The 27,925-nt window shown below is 43.8% G+C and overlaps 1 protein-coding gene across 1 annotated transcript in view; it reads left to right on the top strand.

Moving 5' to 3' along the window:
• Nucleotides 1–4,576: 4,576 nt before the first annotated feature.
• TNRC6A (trinucleotide repeat containing adaptor 6A) overlaps nucleotides 4,577–27,925 on the top strand; it is a 56,964-nt gene continuing 33,615 nt past the window's right edge. Inside the window, exons 1-3 of the mRNA XM_040356523.1 lie at nucleotides 4,577–4,660; nucleotides 16,295–16,606; nucleotides 23,931–23,978. Of these exons, the coding sequence (XP_040212457.1) occupies nucleotides 23,933–23,978 (46 nt within the window). The 5' untranslated portion in view covers nucleotides 4,577–4,660; nucleotides 16,295–16,606; nucleotides 23,931–23,932. The remainder of the gene's footprint in view (nucleotides 4,661–16,294; nucleotides 16,607–23,930; nucleotides 23,979–27,925) is intronic.

Genomic DNA, 27,925 nt, shown 5'->3' with positions numbered 1-27,925 from the left:
CACAACTCGGCGATCAGAGCGTGCCAGAACGGGAGGACGTCCGTGTACGCCCCCCTTCCGCCATTTGAAGCCCATGCTGTAGCAGTCTTTCAGCTATAGCGTGGACACAGTGGTTAATACTTCCTCCATTTCCAGAGCAGAAGGTTCTGATTTGGGACTGAGCTGTGGGAGGAGCCTGCAGGAGCCAGAGCATTGCACACACACGATCTACATTTTGCAAAATCGGTGTATTTTTTTTTTTGCAAAAGGTGGCATTCTCCTTGAAGCACATCTGTTTACATCGGTGTACGCACATATGTTTAAGTATTTTTCTAGAAGAAAAATATATATTTTAACTTGTAAACACAAGTGTCAAAAAGAGGTTTGGGGCGGAAGTGGTTAAAGTGTAGACTGAAACAAAAAGCAATATGCAGGGAAAATTGCCCTGCAGTGCATAGCCCCAGAGGGATTAAGCCCACTGCAAAGCAATATTGTATAAAATGTTAAAACGGGTCACACAGCATCTCCTCAATCCATGTCAACTGCCTTCTGAAAAGTGATCCACTGCAGAGGGCAGAGTCTGTATAAAATGTGCCAAGTGTGGTGGCAATGACCTTATTGTTATGATGAAAGGATCTCAAGGAAATGGTATGTGTGGCAATGTAATAAACCATAAAAGATGTTTTCAGAAGTTACAAAGTGAAAACTGAAAGACAAAATATAAACAATGAAATGGGTAGCCCAGATGACTATACACATTGTTCATTTTGTGTACTACGCTACGGCGGTTGCACTTGTTTTTTTTCCTTTTTGTTTTTAAATCTTAAAATGTATATCAGGTGTTGGCTGCTCGTGTCTTAAAGGGGGTTCTAAAGTCAGAAGGTTTTTTTATCTTCATGCATTAAGATAAAAAAACCTTCTGTGTGCATCAGCCTCCCTAATACTTACGTGAGCCCCAGCTCAATCCAGCAATGTTGCACGGCAGTCTGGTCTGTTTGGGAATCTCCCTCATTGGCTGAGACAGCAACGGGGTGCCATTGGCTCCTGCTGCTGTCAGTGAGCCAATGGGATCTGAATGGACACACAGCAGCGGTTCGGGTGCCCCCATAGTAAGCTACTTGCTGCGGGGGCACTCGGCAGGAGGGAGGGGCAAGGAGTGCCATTGAGGGACCCAAGAAGTGGAGGACTTGGACTGCTCTGTGCAAAACCACTACATGTTTATTTTTCAAGGGGAAAAAAAAACAGACTTTAGTATAACTTTTTTTTTTTTTAAGCATTTAATTTTTTTTTTTAAACATTCATTACTTTCATAAGGGGCAAATAAAATAAATCCAGAGACGGACACAGGTGCTTTCTTGGATACGCCAGGGTTCATTAGTTCAACAGAAAGGAGATTAACCACTTCAGCCCGGACCATATTGCTGGTCAATGACCGGGCCACTTTTTGCGATTCGGCACTGCGTCGCTTTAACGGACAATTGCGCGGTCGTGCGACGTGGCTCCCAAACACAATTGACGTCCTTTTTTCCCACAAATAGAGCTTTCTTTTGGTGGTATTTGCTCACCTCTGCGGTTTTTAGTTTTTGCGCTATAATCAAAAATAGAGCGTCCAATTTTGAACAAAAATTTATATATTTTACTTTTTCCTATAATAAATATCCCCCAAAAATATATAAAAAAAACTATTTTGTTCCTCAGTTTAGGCCGATACGTATTCTTCTACATATTTTTCATTAAAAAAAATTGCACTTGGCGTTTGGTTTGCGCAAAAGTTATAGCGTTTACAAAATTGGGCATTTTATGGCATTTTTATTTTTTTTACTAGTAATGGCGGCGATCAGCGATTTTTATCGGTACTGCGACATTATGGCGGACACTTTTGACACATTTTTGGGACCATTGGCATTTTTATAGCGATCAGTGCTATAAAAATGCATTGATTACTATAAAAATGCCACTGGCAGGGAAGGGGTTAACACTAGGGGGCGAGGAAGGGGTTAATCATGTTTCCTGGGTGTGTTCTAACTGAAGGGGGGGGTGGACTGACATGGGGAAATTACAAATCGCTGTTCATACATTGTATGAACAGACGATGGGTAATTCCACCCCCCGTCGCGTCGGCGGCGAGCGGTGCACGCATGCCCCCCCCTATTGGCTGCTCGGCGAGATGACGTATAGCTACGTGATCTCGCCCAGCAGAGCCAACCTGCCGCCGTATAACTGCGGCGGCTGGTCGGCAAGCACTTAATGGGAGGTTTTCCTCCCACTTTCCGTTGTAAATTCCCCTGTAGTAGATCTGGACTCGGAGAAGACAGGTGAGCCCAGGGATCGCAAGGAGAAACGGGCTCTTTGGGGCTTTTTTGCTGGGCACTCGCTAAAAACTTTGTGGTGGCCCAGCCAAAACGATATCTATCTATAGATATAGATTATATTCTCTCTATAATCTGTCCCGCAGCATGTCTCCTCTTCTGACCTGCTGTTGACTCACCAATAGTCCCATTCACTTTAATGGGACGGCTGGTGATGAGGCAGTGACACAACAAGGTGAGGAATGTGGTGGCAGCAGGTGATGCCCGCTAACAGGCGCTGCCATGATGGATCTGAAATGACAGGTGCTCTTTCAATTTAAGGACTCATTCTTGCTGGTAGTTGGAATCTTTACTATTAGGAAACCTTCATTTTGTTTGCAATGTAGAATAAGCTGTCAGGTTAGTAAAACGGCGATATCAGAACTGATTTAATCATACAGTTTGTAGTGTACATAGACTTGCAAAACAATGAGAGAAAGGAATATTCCTGACCTTTGTTTTATCTCATGGTTACTGTGAAATTGTGTGAATGCATCAATGCAGTGCATGTGATCTCCGCTTGGATTCATTGAATAAGTTTAACAAAAATGTAAATATTGCAGAATATACAGCCTCATGCTACATAACTAAGCTCCATTTCATGCTGTATAAAATAAATGATTAATATAGCTTAAATAGAAAACTATCTTTTTAAATAAAAAATCAATAATAAGAAAATAATTTATTTAAATCCACCCTGATAATTAAGAGTATTGTTTTATGGGTAAGTTGGATGTGTTCTTTATATTTATTTGCGGCTTATATCAGATATATGATTGTGCTTTTTACATTATTAAAGGGGATATAAAGGTTTGTTATTTTCTAAATAGGTTCCACTTAAGCTAGTGCATTGTTGGTTCACTTACCTTTTCCTTCCATTTCCCTTCTAAATATTTTTCTCTTTGTCTGAATGTCTCACTTCGTGTTCTTCCTCAGTAAGCTTTCCACCATCATCCAAGCCGTTCTGGCTGGGGGTTAGTCAGCGTGCTCGCCCCTCCCTGGGTACTGTGTTCAGTGTCTCCCCGCAGGGATGTAGTCCCAAGGGAGGGGGCAAGCACGCTGACTAACCCCCAGCCAGAACGGCTCGGATGATGGTGGAAAGCTTACTGAGGAGGAACAGGAAGTGAGAAATTCAGACAAAGAAAAAACATTTAGAAAAAAAATGGAAGGAAAAGGTAAGTGAACCAACAATGCACTAGCTTAAGTGGAACCTATTTAGAAAATTAAAAATTAACCTTTACAACCCCTTTAACTCTTTTGGATAAGCTTTTACCACTCAGTTCTTATTGTACAGAATTGCTTGATTTGCTATTAATAAATATATAAAAAGCTGCAAATTTGCAGCTGTTTCACATACAAATGGTTAATTTCTCCGTTTGCATAGCAGAATTCCCTGTAAAATGTTTGTTTTAAGCTGCGTTCTGTATAATCATCCGGCCGCTCTGGTGTGCAGAAATAGTTGCTTTTAACTTCTTGCACAATTCCCACCTCCCTATAAAGTACAGGCAGGCGTTTTAACCGTTAAATCAGAAGCCGATTCCTAATGCCCCCTTCCTCTTTTGTGGCTGTCCTGGCGGATTAAACCGTCTCGCTTGTTACATCACCAGCCATGCACGGCTCTGAACGGCTCCTGCTGGCTGCGGAAAGGGTTAACCGCTCCCTGTTGTCTGCGGGGAAGGGAGAGAGAGGGAGTCAGGCATTTGACAAGCTTGACAATGGCTGCCTGTAGACGGGAGCCGCAGTTCTGGCTTCAGTGAGTTAATAGGTTGGCATACACTGAAGATATTTTCCAGAGCGGATAGCTGCACTCAGCTACAGCCATTTTTTTTTTCATTTTTTTCTTCCCCCTCTACAGGGAAATTTCTAGCGTTGCGGATTACGTGTGCTTTTAAAGCCAGACTTCCTCTGTGTGCCCTTCAGCATTCCTAAACTGTCAACCCAGAGAGTGACCGCACAGTGCAAAGCCCTCATCGGCTGTTTATTGCACTCGGTATATTTCTCACCAAACTGTTTTTTTTTTTTTTTAGCTTTTGCTTTTTTTTTTTTTTATATATAAAAAAATATTTGCCCCTTTTTCCTTGAGCCTGGCATCCCTAATGTTAAGACAGCTGCCATTATTTATTAGAAGGGAGGGAGCACTTGTCCAAACGGGCCCCTCCGTCAGGAGGAGTTGGCAAACCGGACTTCCACGGCAGTAAAATGACACCATGCTTCTCCTCCATTTTCTCATGAAGTCTGCTGAGTGGGAGAGCAACAGGAGTTGGAAACGTCTTGCCTTGGATCCTTGCTGCGTAACTGCCGCCTCAGAGGCTTCCTTTTTGGATTTCCATCAGGTTTGTGTCTGTACAGCTGGCTCTGTGCATGTGCGTGTGTAATGTCCTTGCCTCCCTGTTCCTATAGGTTTTACTGTGTCTGCGCTGCCCTCTGGACAGGAGCCGTACATGAATGCTACGCACGTAAGCCTGCTATGAAAAGCCTTGGCAAAAACAAAATACCAGTACAAGGGAGAGCAGATTGCTAGCAGGGCGCTCCGCTTTTAGTGGGCAGTTGCTGCAATTCATAATTATTTTAGCGTGCCATATAGGAAGTGCAGCATTTTATGTATTTTACTATAGATTTACTACGTTATATATATTGGCAAAAGCACAGGTTCTTGTGTCGCACTGTACAATCACTTGGCTTTTCCTTCTTATTGATGTAAAGTAAAGCATCACCAGTGTTCTGTAATATGAGAATCACCGCGGGGAATAGGGGTATTTGTTGTGCATCTGCTGTTGTGAAGGGATTTACTATTAGACAGGCGGAACTGCCGGATTGACTTGTGCTGCGGATTTACATTTGCACAGTGAATAGTGAAGCTGTCCCTGTTTGCTTTGCATGGTAATGGAGTTTACATACAGATAAATGGATCCGGCAGTGCTGCACAAGTCTCTTGGATGAGCTGGCTGTGTACATGCTTGTCTAGTGACTCATTATTGCCTTAAAAATGGAAACTCTGATATGTCTTGGATTAGCAGCTTGTCACTTAGTGAATACAGAAAGTTTGTTTTCTTAGATTCTTGGGCAGAAATGTCAGCAACCCAAAACCTGGTCTTTCATAGTGAATTCCCTTCAAGTAACGAAGATATATATATATATATATATATATATATATATATATATATATATATATATATATATATATATATATATATATATATATATATATATATGTGTGTGTGTATATGTGTATATATATATATATATATATATATATATATACACACACACACACACACACACACACACACACACACACACACACACACACACACACACACACACACACACACACACACACATATATATATATATATATATATATATATATATATATATATATATATATATATATTATATTGTATATGTGTATATATATATATATGTGTGTGTGTGTGTGTGTAGATTTTCGAACGACTATGAAAATTATTTGTACATTCCATGACTGGACAAATGACATTTGAAAGTTCTTAAAAATTGTATTTGCTTTTACCATTTTTAGTTTTGGAATGCATGTAATTTCATAGACGAAAATTACGGTTTATACATGGTTAGAAGTGTGTTGGGTAACCCCAGGTGCATTATGCCATAATGTACTAGTATGCACAGCATATTGGTACATTACGGCAGACTTGCCTGCCATATAGTGTGGGACCGATCCAGACCCTTCTATATTGGCCCGATTTTCCTTCCGGGTCCTGTGCTTTTGACCACTTGATAGGCCAGGCCGCGATGACGCCACTGCCGTGCATGCACGAGGAAGTCGCATCACCGTGGCACGGATGGGGGGCCGCAAGACCCCTTTCACACTGAGGCACTATAGCGCTAAAAATGGCACCTGTGAAGCGCCTCTCCTGTTACTCCAATGTGAAAGCCCGAGGGTCTTCACACTGGAGCGGTGCGCTGGCAGGACGTCTAAAGTCCTGGCGCTTTAGGAGCAGTGTATACACCTTTATACACCTTTTTCTTAAGTGCCCCTGCCCATTGAAATCAATGGACAGTGACACTTTGCTGGTGCTTTTAACCCTTTTCTGACAGCTAGTGGGGGTTAAAAGCACCCCGCTGGTGGCCAAAAGGCGATGCCCCAATTGCTCCAATGTGTAAAATGGTTTTTAATGTTGGCTGAGCTGTGCATGTGCAGCTCAGTGAACATGACAGCTGACAGGCAGAAGGATGCATTCTCTTCTGTCATAAATACCCTGCCTGTCAGCCATTTGATTACACATCAACTTTACTCCCACTTGAGAAAACATTTTCCCATTTAGCACCTTCACATTTTCTAGTCGCTGTGGTTAAAAACTTCTGTGAATCTGACCCGAATAATGATTAGAAAATTGAACGAATTTTATTAAAATGAAAATGTTTGCTTTTAGTCTCATTTTCATTTTAAAGGGCATCTACTATAATGTATTATAACCTTGCGTTCCTTTTTCCCTGGTTCCGTCCCACCAACTTTGAGTGCTGAAAGGGAGCCACAGGGGTATTTACCTCTACCCTCCACCTGCACTGCTCTGACTGACACAAACAACCCCCCCCCCCTCCACTGATCCCTGGCCAGCACACTCTCCTCCCGCTGGATATTGTTGCTGCTGGGTGCGGTATTAGAATGGAGAGCAGGAGGAACAGGGTTGGTAAACATCTCATGTTTACCGACCCCTTCCAGAATACACAGTGAGCGATTGGTACTGATCCCACCTGTGTTTATCACTGAAGCATAGTAAACTTGTGAATGAATAGCAGCCTCTGTATAGACTAATCCTTCATATGCAGTGCAGCAGAGGCTGCAGAGAAAAGGATTAGGGTCTGTATGTCCTCACATAGTCACTTTATTGGTCTCCAAAAAGAGACCACCCAACCCGACCCCCAAAAGTAAAAATTAAAAAATAACATTGTAAAAAAATATTAAATATTGCCAGGCCCTATTCGTTCGAACATACTGCAGTGTACACCCATGCAAGGTGATATTTAACCTCACGGGGATGCACAAATGTTTCATTGGTATAAATTTGGCGCAGCCGCCTTGCACATCTGCTGCTCTCAATTTGAAATCCTGGTGGGTGTGAATAAATGTCTCTGAACTCGCACGGTCTATGTTCGGGGCCGAGCAGCGAGCGTGTCACAAACAACATGAATAGAACTGCCTGCGTAGGGATGCTCAGAACACCTGTGAATCCCCATGCTCACTTGTTCTTGCCGGATCACTCAGCAGGGACCATGCAGCAGCGTGATCTGTCACCGGCTGCATCCACCAGACACAGCCACTGACGAATCACTGTACAGGCCCCCTGCAGGAACCAATCGCAGCAGGTCACATGACAGTTCTGAACAATGGTTGGCTTACTTTCAAGCAATCCAATGTATACAAGTGTGTTGCTAGCTATGTGATCACATGGTATAGACTGGGCCAATCGCAGCCCATCTGTACCATGTAATTGGCTCTGACTAATCACAACAAAAACAATGAATCAACTTAATTCAGTAAAATACTTGCATGTAGCAATGCACTAATGTGTAAAAAACTAATCGCTGCCCCAGAGTAGTACACTGTTGTTATGGTGATATTATATTGCTCTGGTCAAAATGTGTTTTTCTTTTTTTTTTCTTAAAAACTGGAGGGGCAGAATAACCCTGACTGATTTAACCACGCCCCTGAAGCCCCTCCATCCATTAATGCAATTTGGCCACACCCGCCCAATGTACGCCACATTGTTCTGCTTGGTGTGCGGAAAAGGTGCCTACAATCCTAGCAACACCCCAGGCAAAAAAATCATGCCCGCTCTTCACTGTGGATCTTCACTAAGCGCACCATATTTTTTTTATCAAGCAATGGGGTCCCAATTATGATCTTGCACACAGGAAGACTAATTTCTTAACTTCCCTTTTTATAACCGAGTGCATGGCCACAATATAAATGCACTGCAACTAAAGGACATTGTAATGAAGGAATTATTACCCCTTTTTATTGCATTGATTTAAAAAAAATGTTTATTACCATTTTTGCTTTGTTTTATTTGGGGACCACTCCGCCTTCCATAAAGTCCTTATTTTGCATAGTGCAGAGTTGTCATTTTATTAAGTTGGTGGGTCGTTTATAACGCTGCATATATTGGTAGGGTAATAATTTTCTCACCTGTGTGTTGCACTCAAGAAGCAGACTTCCTTACGGGGTCCATACGCCTACTTGCCTGTTGCTGGCTTGAAGGACATGTTGGAAAAGGTGGCATGCTGGACATCGGCACAGCATCCTTTAGTCTGTTTTAGGGTTTCCTTGTTGGAGTTAAAGCGGGGGTTCACCCTATAAACCCCCAAAATTTTTTTTTTTTTCTTCTACCATAAAATCAGGCATTGTAGCGCGAGCTACAGTATGCCTGTCCCGATTTTTTTTATCCCCGTACTCACCGTGTACTCGTACATCGAAGATACCGACTCCCCTCGGGGAATGGGCGTGCCTATGGAGACGGAGGATGATTGACGGCCGGCTCTGGCGCGTCGCGCTTCTCCGGAAATAGCCGAAATAGGCTTGGCTCTTCACGGCGCCTGCGCATAGCCTGTGCGCAGGCGCCGTGAAGAGCCGAGACCTACTCCGGCTGTCTTCGGGGAGAGTGACGTGCCAGGGCCGGCCGTCAATCATCCTCCCTCTCCATGGGCACGCCCATTCCCCGCGGGAGCCGAAATCTATAATGTACGAGTACACAGTGAGTACGGGGGTAAAAAAATCGGGACAGGCATACTGTAGCTCGCGCTACAATGCCTGTCTCGATGGTAAAATCGTGTCACTGAGGGTGAACCACCGCTTTAAAGGAGTTGTAAAGGCAGAAAGTTGTTTTATCTTAATGCATTCTATGCATTAAGATAAAAAAAAGCTTTCTGTGTGCACCAGCCACCCTAATACTTACCTGAGGTCCCTCTGTCCAGTGATGTCCACAAGTGTGTCTCGGCCATCCGAGATCGGCGCCATTGGCTCCCGCTGCTGTCAAAGTAGGCTAGTCAATCTGAAGAGAGGGGGCGGCGCTGGGTCAGGGCTCTGTGTCTGAATGGACACAGGGAGCTGTGACTTGGCTCGGGTGCCCCCATAGCAAGCTGCTTGCTGTGGGGGCACTAAACAGGAGGGATGGGATAGAATCACAGAAGAGGGATTCCGAGAAGAGGAAGATCTAAGCTGCTCTGTGCAAATCCACTACAACAGAGCAGGGAAGTATAATGGATTTATTTTTATAGGAAAAAAACAAGACTTTACAATCGCTTTAAGTACACCAGCGCAAATCTGCGTCAGATTGCAAAAATTTGAGTTTGGCAGGATCGCCATGTATTTCTATGCAAAAGAAGTAAAACTATAAGGGCACTTTAATACCAGGGCGGGCGTCAGTGGTAAAGCGCTGCTATTTTTAGCGACACTTTACCTTTTTAGTGGAGCTTTGCCAGCGATTCAGCGGCGCTGCCCATCTATTTCAGTGGGCAGGGGCACTTTAGCGCCTCAGATGCTGCTTGCAGGACTTTTCATAGCGTCCTGCCAGCGCACCGCTCCAGCCCTCGGACTTTCACATTGGAGTAACAGGAGAGGCCCTTTGCAGGCGCCATTTTATTTTTAGTGCTATAGCACCTGGAAAGTGCCTTGGTGTGAAAATAGCCTTATAGTTTCACACACCTCCATGAGACTCATATCTGCAGTAATAAATGTAGGGGTCATATACACTTTTAAGCGGACGTTCACCCTTAAGTAAATGTCATGTTGTTTCCCTGACCATCTGCACAAGTGTATCTTCTCTACATGCATATTGATGCATATTGATGCATATTGGTGACGATGTAAACTTTGCAGTCTTTGTGCATGCACAGATGTGCCAAATGGCTCTGCCAGGACCTGAAGGGGGAAGGGAAGAATGCAATATACAGGGGACTGAAGTACCACTTTAAAGTCATTTTCTAATTCTAAACAAGCAGTAAAATGGCTTCTCTATGGATTCTGTAGCTTCATGTAATGTAATTTATTCTCAAAGATCACAAGACAAACAAAAATCAGGTTTCAGTTGGTATCATGCATCTTTGTAGCACATGCTGTTTGTTTACATTAGAGAGCTGGCAGTCATTGCTACTAGAGAAAAAAGGGGAAAGGACAAGTGATTTCAGTGCCTGTGCAGTAAAATTGGAAGGTGCATATCTGTACAATACCTGTAGCTACAGAGGTTAGAGAGGGCTTTCGCTTTAGTTGAATAGGTTTACATGTATTTGAATCTTAAGTTATTTTCAGTCTTTTCAAAAACGTCTTTCATTAATGAAATAACTGATGATCCTGCCATAAAGGTCTGCTGTTCAGGCGCTTTCTGTTGTATTTATCACCAGTTGTGCTCCTGCATAGTCGCCCTTTTGCGTTCTACTAGAAGTGGCCATGCCAATACTTATTATTCAAGCATGTTCTGCCATGTCATCAGGAAGCGATAACATGCAGTCGCTGCTGACGTTCATGCGTACAGGAGGTGGCCATAAAAGCTTTCAGGAGATCCACAGCACTGAGATGCAACAGTGGATTACAGAAGGCAAAAAACATAATTTGGCATAATTAAAGATGCCTACTTAATAAAAAATCGTGAAGCTGCCACCTTCAGAATGAAACTGTGTATCACTCCAAAACGAATAAAAAGGAAAAGCCTAACACTCATAAATATTAGACCATGCATCTTCCTACTTCTCTGGATTCTTCAGTTAGTTCTACAGAAACACCATGATGTACAACCATAAAAGTACTCATGGGGGTTGATTTACGAAAGGAAAATCCATTCCTTGCATGTCCCCCTCAGATCTACAGTGACTGCACTTCCAAGTGCGTTTTGTAGTGCAAAGTGGATTTGCCTTTAGTAAATAACAACCAAGGTGTAGTATTTTATTACTCCTAAGGTGTATAAAACATATGATATTCGACTCGCTTGTTATGCTCAAGCTTGGTACCAATGTAAACAGCCTAGTACAGCGCTGCGTACCTGTGAAACTCTCAGCTGTGTGGGTGAGTTGGTACATTCGATGCATATCCATTCACTTACATGCCCTTGACATTTTCCACATTTTGTCATGTTGTGACCAAAAACATACATTTATTTTTTGGGCAGGGCTCGACAAATCCCGGGCGCCAGGTCGCCATGGCGACTAGAAATAGGGTCCTGGCGACTTGGCTTGGAAGGGGGGGCAATCTGGTGGTGAGCCGTTGGTGTTACAAGTTATTACCACCAGATGTGTAAGCTGGAGCCATCTGGTGGTGGCCGTTGGTATTAATAGTTAAGCATTACACGTTAAACGGCAATTCTAATGTAATTTTTCACTATTTTCACTGCCATCTTCTTCCTTCTAATTTAGAACCCCCAAACATTATATATATTTTTTATCCTAACACCCTAGATAATAAAATGGCGATCGTTGCAATACTTTCTGTCACACCGTATTTGCGCAGCGGTCTTAAAAGCAAACCTTTTTGGGAAAAAATTACACTTTTTTTAATTAAAAAATAAGACAACAGTAAAGTTATCCCCATTTTTTTTTTTTTATATTATGAAAGATAATGTTACGCCGAGTAAATTGATACCCAACATGTCATGCTTCAAAATTGCGTCCGCTCGTGGAATGGCGACAAACTTTTACCCTTTAAAATCTCCATAGGCGACATTTAAAAAATTCTACAGGTTGCATGTTTTGAGTTACAGAGGAGGTCTAGGGCTAGAATTATTGCTCTCGCTCTACCAATCGCGGCGATACCTCACATGTGTGGTTTGAACACCGTTTACATATGCGGGCGCTGCTCACGTATGTGTTCGCCTCTGTGCGCGAGCTCGTCGGGACGGGGTGCGTTTTCTGGCTCCTAACTTTTTTTAGCTGGCTCCTAGATTCCAAGCAAATTTGTCAACCCCTGTTTTTGGGAATTTTATGTGATAGACCAACACTATATATGAGCTGCATGTATTTTCACGCTAATTCAGAAAAGTAAACAAGCAGCTCTTCACGCTGTACTGGGCTGAGCAACCATTTCAACGAGCCCTTAAACAAAACTTTTACATGCTCATCTAAAACATTAACAATGTTACTGTTTACACATAAGAGCAGGTAACTCACCCCTGTGTATATGGCACAGTAAATAACTGTACAAAAAAGTAGCAACCATCCCAAGCTATAGCTAGCCTTTGCAGTAAGATGCACATGAAAGGGCAGTGCACATCACACAATTCCCAGCACACTTACCAGCTAGTCTGCAAAACAACCAAATTGACCTTGTGGGTTCATATTAAAAACGGAAGGTTTCGTTTTCATACATATATAAATATGTGTGAGCCACAGTGCCCATGTCAAGACTCCTCTGTATTGCAGTCTTAACACTCAAATTTTTAGTCTCCCAAGTTGGAGCGCATATAGCAATGGATAGATTAACTGCCAGGTTAAATTTTAGTTAGAGCCGTAGTATACAGAGAGGAGCCTTGATGTTGGCACTGCGGCTTCCATATATATTTTCAAATGTGTGCAACAAACATGTTTTTTTAAAAATTTTTTTTTTTTTTTTTTTTTTTTTTATACAGTAAATGACTGCAGTTAAATGTATTTGCGCATGCTTTGTAAATGAAGTTTATCTAAAAAAAATTATCTGCCAATTGATAATACGATCAAGTAATTTGTTGCCTTTACTGTCCTAAATAGGCTTCTAATCAAGGCATCTAGCTTTCCCAAGCTGAAGTGTTCCTTTGAATTAGGCCCCCACTTCACTCCTGTGGTGTTGTCTGCAGTGGTATTTTATGGATGTGTTGAACCTATCCATCTGTAATCTGTCTAAACCCTTTGACATCTCATTTTTGAATTGGCAGTCATCTATGAAATAGACTCGCTGTGGCACAGCAGTGACCAGGGCTAGTGGCTGAAGGGGCTTCTGGCTCATAATTTCAGGTGGATGTGCACTAGAGGCCCTGTCTGCAGCTTGGCGTTTGTGTTCAAAGCAGAAATACAGGCAAACGGCCTTGAAAGAAAAGTATGGGGTGTTTTTTTTTTTTTTTTGTTTTTTTTTCCTATTCACGGAGGGCTGTGAATGAGTGGCGTGGCCAGGCAGACATTTTTTTTAAAAATGTGACAGGGTGTGTGAAGATCCCCACTAGCTATCAGAGCGGGCAGGGGGTGCGGGAGCTGATCTGTTCGTAACATGTTACACCCTGAATACGGATAACAGGTGGATTTATCACTTCCCGACCACCCACCGCACATATACTGCGACCCACGTACCTGTATGCCGATCTGTGCATTGGATACAGTGGACGGGCACCCTCCGCCAAAGGTCACCCGCCGGTCCGGCCACCCGCAATCCCCCCCCCAAAGAAAGCTCTATTTGTGGGGGAAAAGGGACATCAATTTTGTTTGGGCATAACGTCGCACAACCACACAATTGTCGGTTAAATTGACGCATTGCTGTATCTCAAAGTCCTGGTCATTAAGGGGGTAAATCCTTCTGGAGCTGAAGTGGTTAAAAAAGGGTCTGCTTATGTGCAATGGTTTTGAAAAGTGTAGTCCCAGGCTGGCACTGTCCACTTCTTCCTCCAGGTGCTCCCTTTGCAAGCCGTGTGCTATGGAGGGCCTGTGCACACACTCCTGATCCAGGCGTCCATAGACATGCCAGTGTCAAACTACACCCTCTCTCTCTGCGCACAGGAGTCTGACTGACAGCGGCAGGAGTTCATGGCTCCCACTGCCCTCAGTGTCTCCTGGAAGAGCAGAGTTAGGGGATTCGCATTTGAGTTTGGAACCATTTTAGGGCTCTGTTCACGTATTTTCATAGAATGATTCTTGCATGGTTTTGCATGTCGCATAGGGCCAGCCTAATCCCTTGGATGGGCTGCCCTATGCGTATTTGTCGTCCAAAAAGAAGCTTCCACTACTATTTGGGCAACAAGCTTCACGCGGTTTTTAAAGGCATAAATTGCCGTGTGACAATTGTGGCAGCATCACAAAGCTTTTGGGGTGACATTAACCACTTAAAGCGGGGGTTCACCCATAGAGAACACATTTTCCCCTTAGCTTCATGCTCGTTTTCTCTATGGGAATCGGCTATTTGTTTTAAAATATGATCCGTACTTACCCGTTTACGAGATGCATCCTCTCCGTCGCTTTCGGGTATGGGCTGCGGGAATGGGCGTTCCTTCTTGATTGACAGTCTTCCGAGAGGCTTCCGACAGTCGCATCCATCGCGTCACGATTTTCCGAAAGAAGCCGAACGTCGGTGCGCAGTATAGAGCCGCACCGACGTTCGGCTTCTTTCGGCTACGAGTGACGCGATGGATGCGACCGTCGGAAGCCTCTCGGAAGCCTGTCGATCAAGAAGGAACGCCCGCTCCCGAAGACCCATGCCCGGAAGCGACGGAAGAAGATGCAGCTCGAAAACGGGCAAGTACGGCTCATATTTTAATACAAATAGCCGATTCCCCTAGTAAAAACGAGCAGGAATCTAAGGGGAGGAAATTTTTTTTTTAATACATGGGTGAACTCCCGCTTTAAGGACCGGACCAATATGCTGCCTAAAGACCCAAGGTGTTTTTACAGTTCGGGACTGCGTCGCTTTAACAGACAATTGCGCGGTCGTGCGACGTGGCTCCCAAACAAAATTGGCTTCCTTTTTTTCCCCCCACAAATAGAGCTTTCTTTTGGTGGTATTTGATCACCTCTGCGGTTTTTATTTTTTGTGCTATAAACAAAAATAGAGCGACAATTTTGAAAAAAATGCAATATTTTTTACTTTTTGCTATAATAAATATCCCCCAAAAACATATATAAAACATTGTTTTTCCTCAGTTTAGGCCGATACGTATTCTTCTACCTATTTTTGGTAAAAAAAATTGCAATAATCGTTTATCGGTTGGTTTGCGCAAAAAATGTATAGCGTTTACAAAATAGGGGATAGTTTTATTGCGTTTTTATTTTTTTACTACTAATGGCGGCGATCAGCGTTTTTTTTTCGTGACTGCGACATTATGGCGGACACTTCGGACAATTTTGACACATTTTTGGGACCATTGTCATTTTCACAGCAAAAAATTCATTTAAATTGCATTCTTTATTGTGAAAATGACAGTTGCAGTTTGGGAGTTAAACACAGGGGGCGCTGTAACATTTAGGGTTCACCTAGTGTGTGTTTACAACTGTAGGGGGGTGTGGCTGTAGGACTGACCTCATCGATCGAGTCTCCCTAATAAAAGGGATCACTCGATCGATGTGCCGCCACAGTGAAGCACGGGGAAGCCGTGTTTACACACGGCTCTCCCCGTTCTTCAGCTCCGGGGAGCGATCGCGACGGAGCGGCTATAAACGAATAGCCGCGCCGTCGTCCTGGATCTCTCCCCGCGGGAACCCGACCGCCGCATGTCGGGGGGGGCCCAATCGGACCCGCGGAAAGGCAGGGACGTACAGGTACGCCAATGTGCCTGTACGTGCCATTCTGCCGACGTATATGTACATGCGGCGGTCGGGAAGTGGTTAAAGACGAATAGCGGCAAAAAGCACATTGCACGTCCTGCAGCGGTTTGAGATCGTGAGCAGAATCGCAAGATGTGAATGGGGGCTTAAATACATTTGTCCTTTTTCATAATTGTCTGTCCTTCCAATCCTTTTTTAGTGCTGCCACCAGATGTGAATCTGATTTGTTGTTCTCAGCATTTTGTATTACAAGTGCATTGATTAAAAGGTCCGAGGTACCGTGGCTTGATGTGTAATTTGCATGTTGTATTCAAATTTTGGATTTGGCTACAGCGTTTTTACTTTGGCATCTTTTTAAAGTACAAAATTGAGTGACCAGAAGCTGATCATTCCGATGCAATTTCTGCAAGAAAATGTTAAGGGTGCTAAATTCACTAAATGTAAGAGCTGTTTTCACCATGTGACCTTGTTTATTAACGCCCACTCCGTTCTGTTTACCACAGTGCCAGATGAACTACTAAGCCAGCCTCAGCCTGTGAACGGGAACATTGGCATTTCCACCGTAACCAGCATTCAGAATAATGCCAAGCGGCCCACAGCACTCAGCCCACAGCAGCAGCAACCGGTGTCTCGATACCCTCCCCGTGAAGTACCACCGCGATTCCGACACCAAGACCAGAAGTCTCTTTTGAAGCGTGGGCAGCAGATTCCTGGAATCGCAGCCAGCCTGGGTTCAGCCACTAAAGTATTAAATCAAGAGTCAGAAAGCAGCACTGTCTCGTGTCAGGAGCGCACTGTGACCGAAACGCAGCCAGGTAAACATTGCATGCACTGGCTTTTCTCGCAGCACTAGTTTGCTTAGAATGTGATTTACCTGTTGGAAATGTCTTAAAACTCGACTGCATTTTGAATGTGCTGAAACATGCATTATGTAAACGGGTACAAAGGAAATTGCGCACTGTGACACTGCCCTGCACCTGCTTACTTGCTTTTTTGACAACTACAGAAAGTCACTGGTGATGGCCTTTTTGAACAGAACACCTCATAGAGAACAATACGTTTGCTCAGTAAGGGCAGGCACTACTATGAGCCTGCTTTTAGCTGGCTTAAGACTAAATATTTTCTGCAGCTGAATTTTAAAACTTGTTCCAGTCAGCCATAGACTTTGAATTTCAGCCTGTTCAGCAGGAACCAGCCGAGATTCAAACCATGTATGGGGCAGGCTTGATGGTACCCAAGTAGATTTTTGCCGCTAGCAATAATGACTGTGTTTTCTCCGCAGGCGGCGTTTCCCCATCAACACAGTCAGTGTTGATGGGGTAACCGAGCATCATCTATGGCCTGCTTCAGGAAATGCATAAGTAAACTAAAAACCCACATTGGGCGGAGACATTCATGTTGAATTCCTTACTTTTTTTGTACTTGTAAAATGTCATCATTCTACAATTTTGTCCTGCTATACACGGAACCAGCCTAGATGCACACCATTAATGGGCGGCTGAATGTACCAAGTTGATCAACTTGGGTACAACCAGCCTGCTGAATTCTTTTGTGCATATCACTAGTGGCTGCTACAACTGTTGGCGATAATCACTGTCTTCTCCCGCCGGGGATGGCTTGGCCCCGGCCTCTCCTGCCGGGGATGGCTCGGCCCCGGCCTCTCCCACCTGGAGAAGTCACCGGCCTGGCAACAGGTATTCCAGTATCAACACTGTCCGTGTTGATGGGGGGGGGGGGGGGTAAAAGGAGCCAATTTCTTTCCTGCAACCCGTTGTATGGCCTTACTAACTTTAGAATTACCAGTACTATGTAATATGAGGACCTACGCAATCTATCGAATGTTGTATCTATTCAGGCAGGCCCTTACACTACATAGTTGGTGGTAGATCTAAAGAAGATTATACAATCGGATTGTAATGTGCGGTGAGCTTTAAGCACCCTGGCTTTTGAAGTCCTTTCATCCATTCGTTCCTAATATTCCCACCTGCTGTATCCATTGTTGCCAGCCTGTGCCCCAAGTGAATGTCTGGCTATTGTACAAGAAATATCACAGGAGTAATGAGACTGCGTCACTTTAACAGAACCATTGATTTGGGCCAGTCGGTTTTCCATCTGTAGTTTCAAAACACTCTAGTAGGTGATTATTGTACCCCAACAATATCCCCCAGTGTTTCAAAAGTAAACCGATTCTGTGCATTACAACAACCACACAGATTCTCATTTTAAAAACTGGCTTAGAGCTGCCATCTGGTTGCTGTGGGCAACGCACTTTCTGCTTAGCCACTTTGGATACATGAGGCCTAACAGCTTTTTTTTAAAAGAATAATAGAGTGTGAACAGCAAGCGTTGTCACTGGAATACCGAGCAGGGATCTGTCCTTTTATAGAGTTGTTTACTACTTCAGAGCCGTGCTCCCAGCAGCTCTTTTATTTCTATAATGTTGTATATGTTTCTATAATCCACTTCTTGTTCTTGCCACATCTACACGGCTGTCAAAGTGGTGGTGAAAAATATGGACTAGTCACACAAGGCGCAGTCTATTTCTTCAGATGAAGCGAATGAGTTGATCAGGATGCTGCCTTGAATCTTGACTTGTAGGCACTGATCACATCTACAACCTTAAACTATAAATGAATACGAAGTGATCGCTAAATGCCAGTATCTGTACACACTGCACCACTTCCACCACCACATTTGATTTTGAGGTTTAGTATTTATTTTTTCTTGAAGCGGGTACCTATTTCTGACACGCCTGCTCAAGTTCGGCCCCCGCTTGCTGCCTGCAACCTCTTGGGACAGGTCACGGGTCCCAGGAAGCTGCAAATTCATTGGAGAAGTGCAGCGCTACTCGCGCATGCCCAATAGGAAGCCGTCTGTGAAGCACCAGGAAGTCACAGCCGGCTTCCCACCTCCAAGATGGTTGTACCTAGGACCTATAGCAGTGATGGCGAACCTTGGCACCCCAGATGTTTTGGAACTACATTTCCCATGATGCTCCACTACACTGCAGAGTGCATGAGCATCATGGGAAATGTAGTTCCAAAACATCTGGAGTGCCAAGGTTCGCCATCACTGACCTATAGACCTATGAAGAGGGTGAGGACAACTCTGGATCCCTGGACTAGCAAGTAAATGTTTATTGAAAGTCAACAGCTACAGTGTTTGAGAGCAGTTCCCCTTTAACCATGTATATTGCTCTGTACTCATTAGCGCTACTTTGTAACATATCAGTGCAGCGTGATAGAAATGGTCACATTAATTTCTCTTTGATTTTCCTAAGTTGTTTTTAATGCTTTAAAGAGGAAGTAAACCCTCTTTAAAAAAACATCCGGGGGGGGGGGGAACCTTCAAGACAAAGGCATAATGAGCTAGTTTGCATAGCATACTAGCTCATTATGAATTGCTTACCTAGTGAGTTCTGGGTATCGTTGCTCCGGCGCTGTGACCGGCCGGAGCAGCGATGACGTCACTCCCGCGCAATGCGCGGGAGCCACTAGTGACGGCACGATCACTTCACTAGCGGCACGCTGATGAATACTGTAATTCATTGATACTTCCTGTCATTTATTAACTGCCTGTCTATGCCGTGGTACAGTCAGTCTGCAGGAGCCTGAATTGCGCCCACGATCTGCTGATCGCGGATACAATACTTTAACAGCCTCTAAAAAAAATAATGCACATTTTCTCCTGCAAATAGGTGTGTGTGTGTGTGTGTGTGTGTGTGTGTGTGTGTGTGTGTGTGTGTATATGTATATATTTTTAATATTTTTTAATATTTTTAATTTTTTTTTTGTTAAAAGGTGAATGATTCTTTAATTTTATAATACGATTTGTTAAGTAGTGCAATTGATTGGACTCCAGTTGAATTTTTTCTGGCTTGGCATTCAAGAGCTTCAGTTTTTAACCTTTGTAATTCCCACCCATAGGTTATATTGTTGCCATCAGTTTCTATTCTCTTGCGCGGAAAATCTGACATTTCTATTTGTAAGACCGAAAACACTCTGAAACTGTCCTTGGTCTGAGATTTAGAACTGGTCAACTCGTTTTTTGTGGATGCTGTAAACATGATCACATTGGCCCTATAGTGTAGAGCCTTGTGACCCACATTCCCACTGTAGAAGGCAGTTCTGAAGCTCTTGGCTGCCACAGAGGAGCACTTTGTCTCTGCTCCTCTGTGGGCGCCAAGGGCTGGAGGTGCCCTGCTGTAATCCTAAAATGTCTTGTTAACTTGGCAATATTTAAAAAATGAATTGGTCATGCAGCACCTCAAAGTTACACACCCGTTTCCTTGCATGCTCCAATATCATGAAGCTCTAATTTTAAAGAATGTAAACAACATATGACTATGTATTATCTAAGACCGTAGCATAATATTTTAAATGTTTTTTTAGTTAAAAAATGTACCACGTGCCACCAGCAGGTTAGGTGCAATGCATTGTGCCAGTGTCCTTTTTTGTTTTAATTTGTTTTTAACTAGATGCAGTTTACAACCGCTTTATTGAATAATTGATACATTTTTACTGCCTGTGTTTTTTAACTTTTTTACTTTTATTTGTACAGTGAGTTTTGGAAAGCTTAGACTTGTTCGAACAAGAAAATTACAGTGACACTCGGTGTAGCATACAAAACTGATTAATACAAATAAATAGGCAACCGTAGAGTGCAATGTATATATAGAATAGCACAGTGCAAACAACCTTTGTAGGTATCTATAGACAGAACCGGGCTGCCATCGTCTGCACAGTGGAAAGGTCCCTGAGATCAGATCACTAGAGTATAGGAATTTGGCATTCCGGCTACCAAATCTAGTGGGCACAGCCCAGGGGTGTCGAGACCAGGCTGATTCGATTTTATTTATTTTTTTCCCCAACATTGCTGGGCATCCTCTATGTTAATAAATACGCTTCCCTTTGTGTTTAGTTTTTAAAGCTGAACTCGAAGAAACTAAATATTTTAATTCTAATAAAACAATTTATAAATATCATGCTTATAAGGTGGTGGTTTTACCCTACAAGTTTTTGTTTTTCTCGCTAGTTCTGAGATTTGGGTCCCGTGTTGACTGACTTTTGTTAGCTTCAGTCAGTTTTTGCATTTCTTTACAAGTCTATGGGAGTGCAAAATCTGCTTGGAGGAGGTCAAACACAGTTGTCAATGAATTTGGAATGATCGCCATCAACAAACCCAAATCCAGTTCATAGGAGCTCTTACACTGCAGAGGCAGCTGGATGATCCCACTTTTAGATGTAGACTATAGAAGGGGGATACACTGGTGCCCCTTTCATCTCCCAGCCTGCTGATTGGACAGTGAAAGAAGCAGGCGAATGCTTAGATCAGCTTTCTGCTTTTTTTCTATCAGCATGTTCCTTGTTCCATACAAGCGCACCCGATAGACTCTCTCAGTCCGAGTACTGTCATAGGCTGGGTTCACACTACTACAGTACTTTCATCCTACTTTGCTCTGTGTTCAATGTTTCCCTATGAGAGCGTCTTGTAGCGTCCTACACCAGTCGGTCCGACTTTGAAAATGCTCCCTGTACTACTTTTGGTCCTACATTGATCCTACTTCAGGCCCATTGAATATCATTGAAGTCGGACCAAAGTAGTATCCTGTTCATGAAAGTAGGGTGGATGTAGGACCAATGTAGGATAAATGTAGGACCAATGTAGCAGAGCAAAGTAGGATGAAAGTAGTGTAGTAGTGTGAACCCAGCCATACAGAGGATTGCAAAGAGGCTGATATTAAGTCCACATCTGTTATTTACTCTCTAACACACTGCACCTGTGTTTGATGCATGGCTATAAAATGAAGGCCCTAGTGTTGAATATTGACATGCACTAGTGGTGCAACGGATCAAAAAACTGACGGTTCGGATCGTTCCTCGGATCAGGAGTCACAGATCGGATCATTTTTCGGATCAGCAAAAAATAAATATATATATATATATATATATATATATATAAAAATATATTTTTTTTTGCATGGTTGCTATTCAGTCAACTTTTGTGCCGGCTTCCTTTTTTATTTATTTTTTTTGTAAATACCTTTTAGTCTCTAGTTTTAGGAAATCCCCACTAAAATTCTCTGTTCTATCCATCTGTCCCAGCTGTAACAAAGCCAAATGATGGCGCCGTGATGGGTTCTGTGCAAGAATAATGTTCTACCTTCATTTATAGCCTAGCCGCACAAGCTGCTGTAGGGAAACCTCGCCTTTTGGAGTCTACAAAACAAAGATTTTTTTTTTTGTTTTTTCTTCTTCAAATGACTCAATTGTTGCTTTGTATATGCTTTAAGAAATTTCTGTTTAGTTTACTTTTCATCCAGTGTTGATCTTTATACATTTCGAAGGGTACGTAATTGAAAAAATATAAAGGTGGTGCAGTTTTTATTTGGTTAGTACAGAAGGACAGGACAAACACGTATTATACCCAGATAAACCAACTGATGTGTTGGCTTTGAGCATTGCAAAATCCTTTACCCATCATTCTTGAGTAATCTGCTAGTCTTTGGCCACCCTAAAAGCTGCACTGTAGTAATATAAAACCACCAGAAGGTGAACCTAAAGCGCTTTTATGTCATCCAGTATATGTTATATACTTCCGGTTACTTTTTACCATGTATGTGTGGGCACAATAAAACACTTGTAGGTAGATTCAGGTAGAATGGAATACAGTTGCGGCGTAGCTTAGCGTGTTTAGGCTAGGCCGCCGTAAGTTGGCTAGGCAAGTAATGATTCTCAATGTACTTGCCTGCTAATATACGGCGGCGTAGCCTAAAGCGGGCGGGCGTAAGGGCGCCGAATTCAAATCTGTGTTAGGGGGGCGTGTTTAATGGTAATAAGGCTTGACCTTACATTTTTGACGCTTTTTTGGTACTGCGCATGCGCCGGGCGCCTACACTCCCCAGTGTGCATTGCGGCTAAGTACGCCGCACGGGCCTATTGATTTCGACGTGGACGTAAATCTCGATTCGCGGACGACTTGCGCAAACGACGTAAACATTTCCAATTTCTACTGATAAGTCGGCCTAACTCTACCTGAATCTACCTATAAGTCTATCTCTGCACATTTCCCTATGTTTTATCCCTTTAAAAGGATTGTAGGTAGAGGAAAAATACCCGTTGGTCTGCCAGCAATCCACTGAGCTACTGGCTTCCTGTTTGAGCAGAGAGCACAGTACCATGCTTAGTGTTACTAAACCCACAACAGTAAAATCAGTATATGCAGTGAATCATGCTTGTTATACTCACTGTGGGCCCTGGTCCCGCCGGGGTGTGTTGTGGGGGCTCTGCCCGCCCCGCTCCCGCCGGGCCCTGGGTGTGTTGTGGGCCTTGCTCTGCCCGCCCCCGCCGGGGTGTGTTGTGGGGGCTCTGCCCGCCCCGCTCCCACTGCACCCTAGGTGTGTTGTGGGCCTTGCTCTGCCCGCTCCCGCCGGAGTGTGTTGTGGGGGCTCTGCCCGCCCCGCTTCCACCGCGCCCTGGGTGTGTTGTGGGCCTTGCCCAGTTAGAAGCTCTCTGGTTTTCTGCACTCACATTGTATAGACATAAAATTGGGGAAATGTGCATGTATTGCAGAAATGTACAGAATGTTCCCTGAAATCCCCATCCCCACACTTGCGAATGTAACCACTCAGTGATTAGGTAGGTTGACCCATTGAAAAGCAGTGGGATGCTACTGGCAGCTAATCCCACCCACTCGTAGTCTGCGTCCAGAACCAATCGCTGCACGCGAGATTACATGTAAGTGGGTGGAATTGGCTGCAAGAGCTGGAAGCCTCCATTTGCTTTCATGGGGGCTGCCTATTTGCAGGTGATTGTAAATCATTGCTGAGCGGGTGCTTTCACAAGAGCGAAATAGTGCTGAACGCAAAATAAAACTTTCTGGATGAAGTTTTATGTTTTGTAGACTTTCGTAATACTTTTCAAATAAATTGCATTTAGCAGCCTTTCCTTTTACACTGCACTTGTTTTGTTTATTTCATTATTGTATACTGAGCACTTCTGCTGTGATCACATGTGTAGCCATGGAATCTGTAATGAATAGCAGGAGAGCCGTGTGGAAGAGCAGGATAAAATGGATCTATCGGCAATAATGTTTGCATAAATTATATATATATTTTTTATTTTTTTCGCTTTTTCATAGGCATGCCTCCCATTCGGGATTTGGTCAGCCACTCCCCTAATCAGCTAGGTGAATTTCATTTTATTTTTTACCCAAGCATTTATTGCTTGCACATTTATGACATTTTTAATTCACTTATTTTGTGAGTGTATTGCTGCTTGGCTGTTTGCAGTGGATGTGCTGGAGCTGTTATTTTTGTTTGCGTATGCTTGTGCCGCAGCCGCTGCCTTTGCTACCTGTGGCTTGTAAACTGCTGCCAATTTGCATGGTATCCTGGTTATGCTATAAGCACTGGTTCACTGTCCTTCCCGTCTGAGGCTCTGTTGGCTTATTTTAATTTTTTGTCTAAAGAGGTCTTCCACACAGGTTGTTTACCTTTTTGTCGTGTGTCCGGTGTAGTCCTGTCCTTTCTGTGGATTGTTTTTTTTTTTTTTGGAGACGGGCTGGGTGCTATATACCCTTTGTGTAAAACAAGCAGCTTCAATCCTAATCTGGACACCAGTCAGTTACATTATTGGAGGTGGGGAAAGCCTGCTGAGTTGTCAGCATTGGACTATATTCACACTGCTGCATTTCAAAGCATCAGTTTAAGAAAAAAAAAAAGCTTGCTCAATTTTTGGGCCAGCATTTGTAAAAATTTGCAAAAGGATAAATGCTGCAAACCGCATCTTTGATCACTGTGTAATTTTAAAAAGACCCCGAGCCAGACCATTTTAGCAAAATCCTCTCCTAAGTTTAGATGAGCATTTGATGTATTCTATGTCTTTTATTTACCTGTAAAAGCCTCAGTCCTAAAGCACGGGTCTTCAAACTACGGCCCTCCAGTTGTTCAGGAACTACATTTCCCATCATGCCTAGTCATGTCTGTGAATGTCAGAGTTTTACAAGGCCTCATGGGAGGTGTAGTTCCGCAACAGCTGGAGGGCCGTAGTTTGAGGATCCCTGTGACCTAGAGCCTTGAGACTGCTGCTGGGCGCCGCCATCTTGGATGTGATTTCTGCAACTCCAGCAGGAATACTCTGTAGTATTTCCCTTCCCTCTTTCCTCATCAGATTATGTAGTGAGGGGAGGGATGGAGGTGCTGGGCCAGCACAGCCAGTTATTGGAAGATGAAATGGGCCATGATGTCCAAGGAGGCATATCTCGGGTAAATAAAATCATGCATGGAATGAAGATTGCTGAAAATATGCATTTAAAAGACTTAATTTTCTCTGCATTTACCTGCATGTTGCTGACAGGGTCTCTTTTTTTTATTTATTTATTTTTTTTTTTTTTCACTTTTCACAAGAATTAACATATTCCCAAATAGAAGTATTGTGAGCATTGAGAATCACTCATGGCAGACAGCCTGATGGTATAATTGGAGAGGAGCATGAAGGGAGTTGTGTGGGAGGGAAGATAAGCAAGAGGTGTTTTTTTTTTTTTTTTTTCTTTCATTTAGTTACACTTGACTGTGTTTGCAAGGCAATATTTGTGAGTTGTTGTTGTGATTGTGCCTATAGTAAATTTTGTGCAAACGAGGAGTTAAAGTGGAAGTAAACCCATCCATAAAACACGGCACATGCTGGAAATGTAACACTCCCATTGGTTGTGCTCTCAACCAAACTGTCAAACCATCCAATGGCTGGTTTCATAACTGATCACATGTGCAGCAAAATGGCAGTTGTAGAATAAACAGAGGCAAAGATGGCGACTTCTTCGGCTGAAAACGACTGGCGGGTTTACATCCACTTTTGGAAAAACACCTGTGCGTTTCCCAGAAGACAGCGGGAGGGACAGGAAGTGGCATGACCCCCGCGGGGATCTATGCCCGGAAGTGGGTGCAAATACCTGTATTATACAGGTATCTGAACCCCCTCCCCCTCTGAAAGATACCAAATGTGACACCGGGGGGGGGGGGGGACGTTCTGAAAAGCGGAGGTTCCATTTTTGTGTGGACCTCCGCTTTAAAAAAAAAATAAAAAAATTCCCTGGTGCTTAATTGGCTGTACACAGATTAACCCCTACAGAGCTCAGCTGTTATAAACAGGGCTCAAATCACATCACATGCAGCAAAACAGACCTGTCCTGTTATTTCTGTAGGCACCTTAATACTTTGTATTATGCTGCATTTTACCAGCACCAGTGGATTGACATTGGAAGCGTCTGTCATGGTTTATTGAAGATGACTGCACCGATTCATTCTTCCAGCCCTGTAGCAGTATGGTACAACACTTTGCAGCAATCTAGCCTGGAGGAAAGAATGGTACAGGATGAAGGATTCGTCAAAAATCCGACAGTCCCCGCCATTAGCCTGGCAGTGGATGATGAAATGGCAGATACTGAAAACGAGCCAGGATCGTCTAAACTGATTCGCAAAGCCTTGGGGCTCTTGCTCACGGGTGCATTTATTTATTTTTTTACTCCAGAATCTAGCTAGCAGTAAGTTCCTATATAAAAAGTTGTCCATACTCTGTGTGCATTCGCTGTTTGTGCAACGTTTATATGCGTTCAGCATACACGGTTGCTGTTTCTCACTGTAGTTACTCAGGGACGACCTGTAAATATTAACAAAATGTAGCCAGCACCTGGACTGCTGCGAATTGCACACTATTGAAGTTTACATCTCCCCCTGATTGAGTTAAAGTAACACTAAAGCTTTAGTGTTTTTTTTACTAAAGTACCGTATTTTCCGGCGTATAAGACGACTTTCTAACCCCTTAAAATCTTCTTAAAAGTCGGGGGTCGTCTTATACGCCGGTAACCTAACCTTACCTTATCTCAGAATCGCGGCCGTACGATTTTTCAAAAGCCGCGCCTCCGACTTTTTCTGTTCCGTCATAGGCGGAAAAACACTCAGCTTCCCAGGAGGCACCGTGTTTAGTGTCCGCCTATCACGGAGGCCCTCTCGTCCTGTGTTTAGTGTCCGCCTATCACGGAGGCCCTCTCGTCCTCGGACGAGAGGGCCTCCGTGATAGGCGGACACTGAACACGGTGCCTCCTGGGAAGCTGAGTGTTTCCGCCTATCACGGAACAGAAGGCGTAGAAGGAGCGGCTTTTGAAAAATCGTACGGCCGCGATTCTGCATGTCTTGGGATAAGGTAAGGGCACAGTCTGGCATGTACTGGGGCACAATCTGGCATGTACTGGTGGCACCGTGAGGCGAGGCATGACTAGTAGGAAGGGGGTAGTCTTATACGGCGAGTATATCCCAAAACCAACATTTTGGCTGGAAAATTAGGGGGTCGTCTTATACGCCCAGTCTTATACGCCGGAAAATACGGTAATAAACATGTTGGCCTTACCTGCTCTGTGTAATGGTTTTGCATAGAGCAGCCCTGATCCTCTTCTTCTGGCATCCCCTGCCAGTGCTCCAGGCTCCTTCCCTTCTGTGAATGCCCCCATAGAAAGCTTCTTTCTATGGGGGCATTCGTGCGGGCTTGCTCCTGAGCAGCCCTGTCTGCTTCCATTGAGCCAGATTGGACGACTTGGCCCTGCTCCCTCGTCGGCATTCAATTGACAGCAGCAGGAGCCAATGGTTCTTGTTGCTATCAATTTGACCAGTGGGGAGGGAGACCAGCTTGGGGTGAGGGGGGAACCTGCAACAGGTTTTTTTACTTAAGTGCATAGAATGCGTAAAGGTAAAATAAAAATGTGGTGATTGTAAAGGAAACATTTTTTGTATAAAAAAAACCCTGCTCTGTGCAGTGGTTTTGCACAGAGCAACCCCAGTCCTCTTCTCGGGTCCACCACTGGCGCTCTGGGATCCTCCCCCTTCCAGAGTGATCCCCATAGCCACCCACTTGCTGTGGGGGTACTCATGCATGCTTGCTCCCGAGCCGGGTCTCTGCATCACCTGAATTATTATAACTGAATTTGTATGTAGAAGTACACATTTTTACTCAAGTTAGGCTGACCATAGACTGTTCGAATCTTGACCGGGTTCAGAAGGAACCAGCTGAGATTTGAGCCATGTATGGGCAGGCTGAATGTACCAAGTTGATCGATCAACTTGGGTACAACCAGTCTGCTGAATT

Source organism: Rana temporaria, chromosome 6 (genome assembly GCF_905171775.1).
Source record: "Rana temporaria chromosome 6, aRanTem1.1, whole genome shotgun sequence".
NCBI lineage: Eukaryota > Metazoa > Chordata > Amphibia > Anura > Ranidae > Rana > Rana temporaria.
This window is presented reverse-complemented; position numbering and strand designations above follow the sequence as displayed.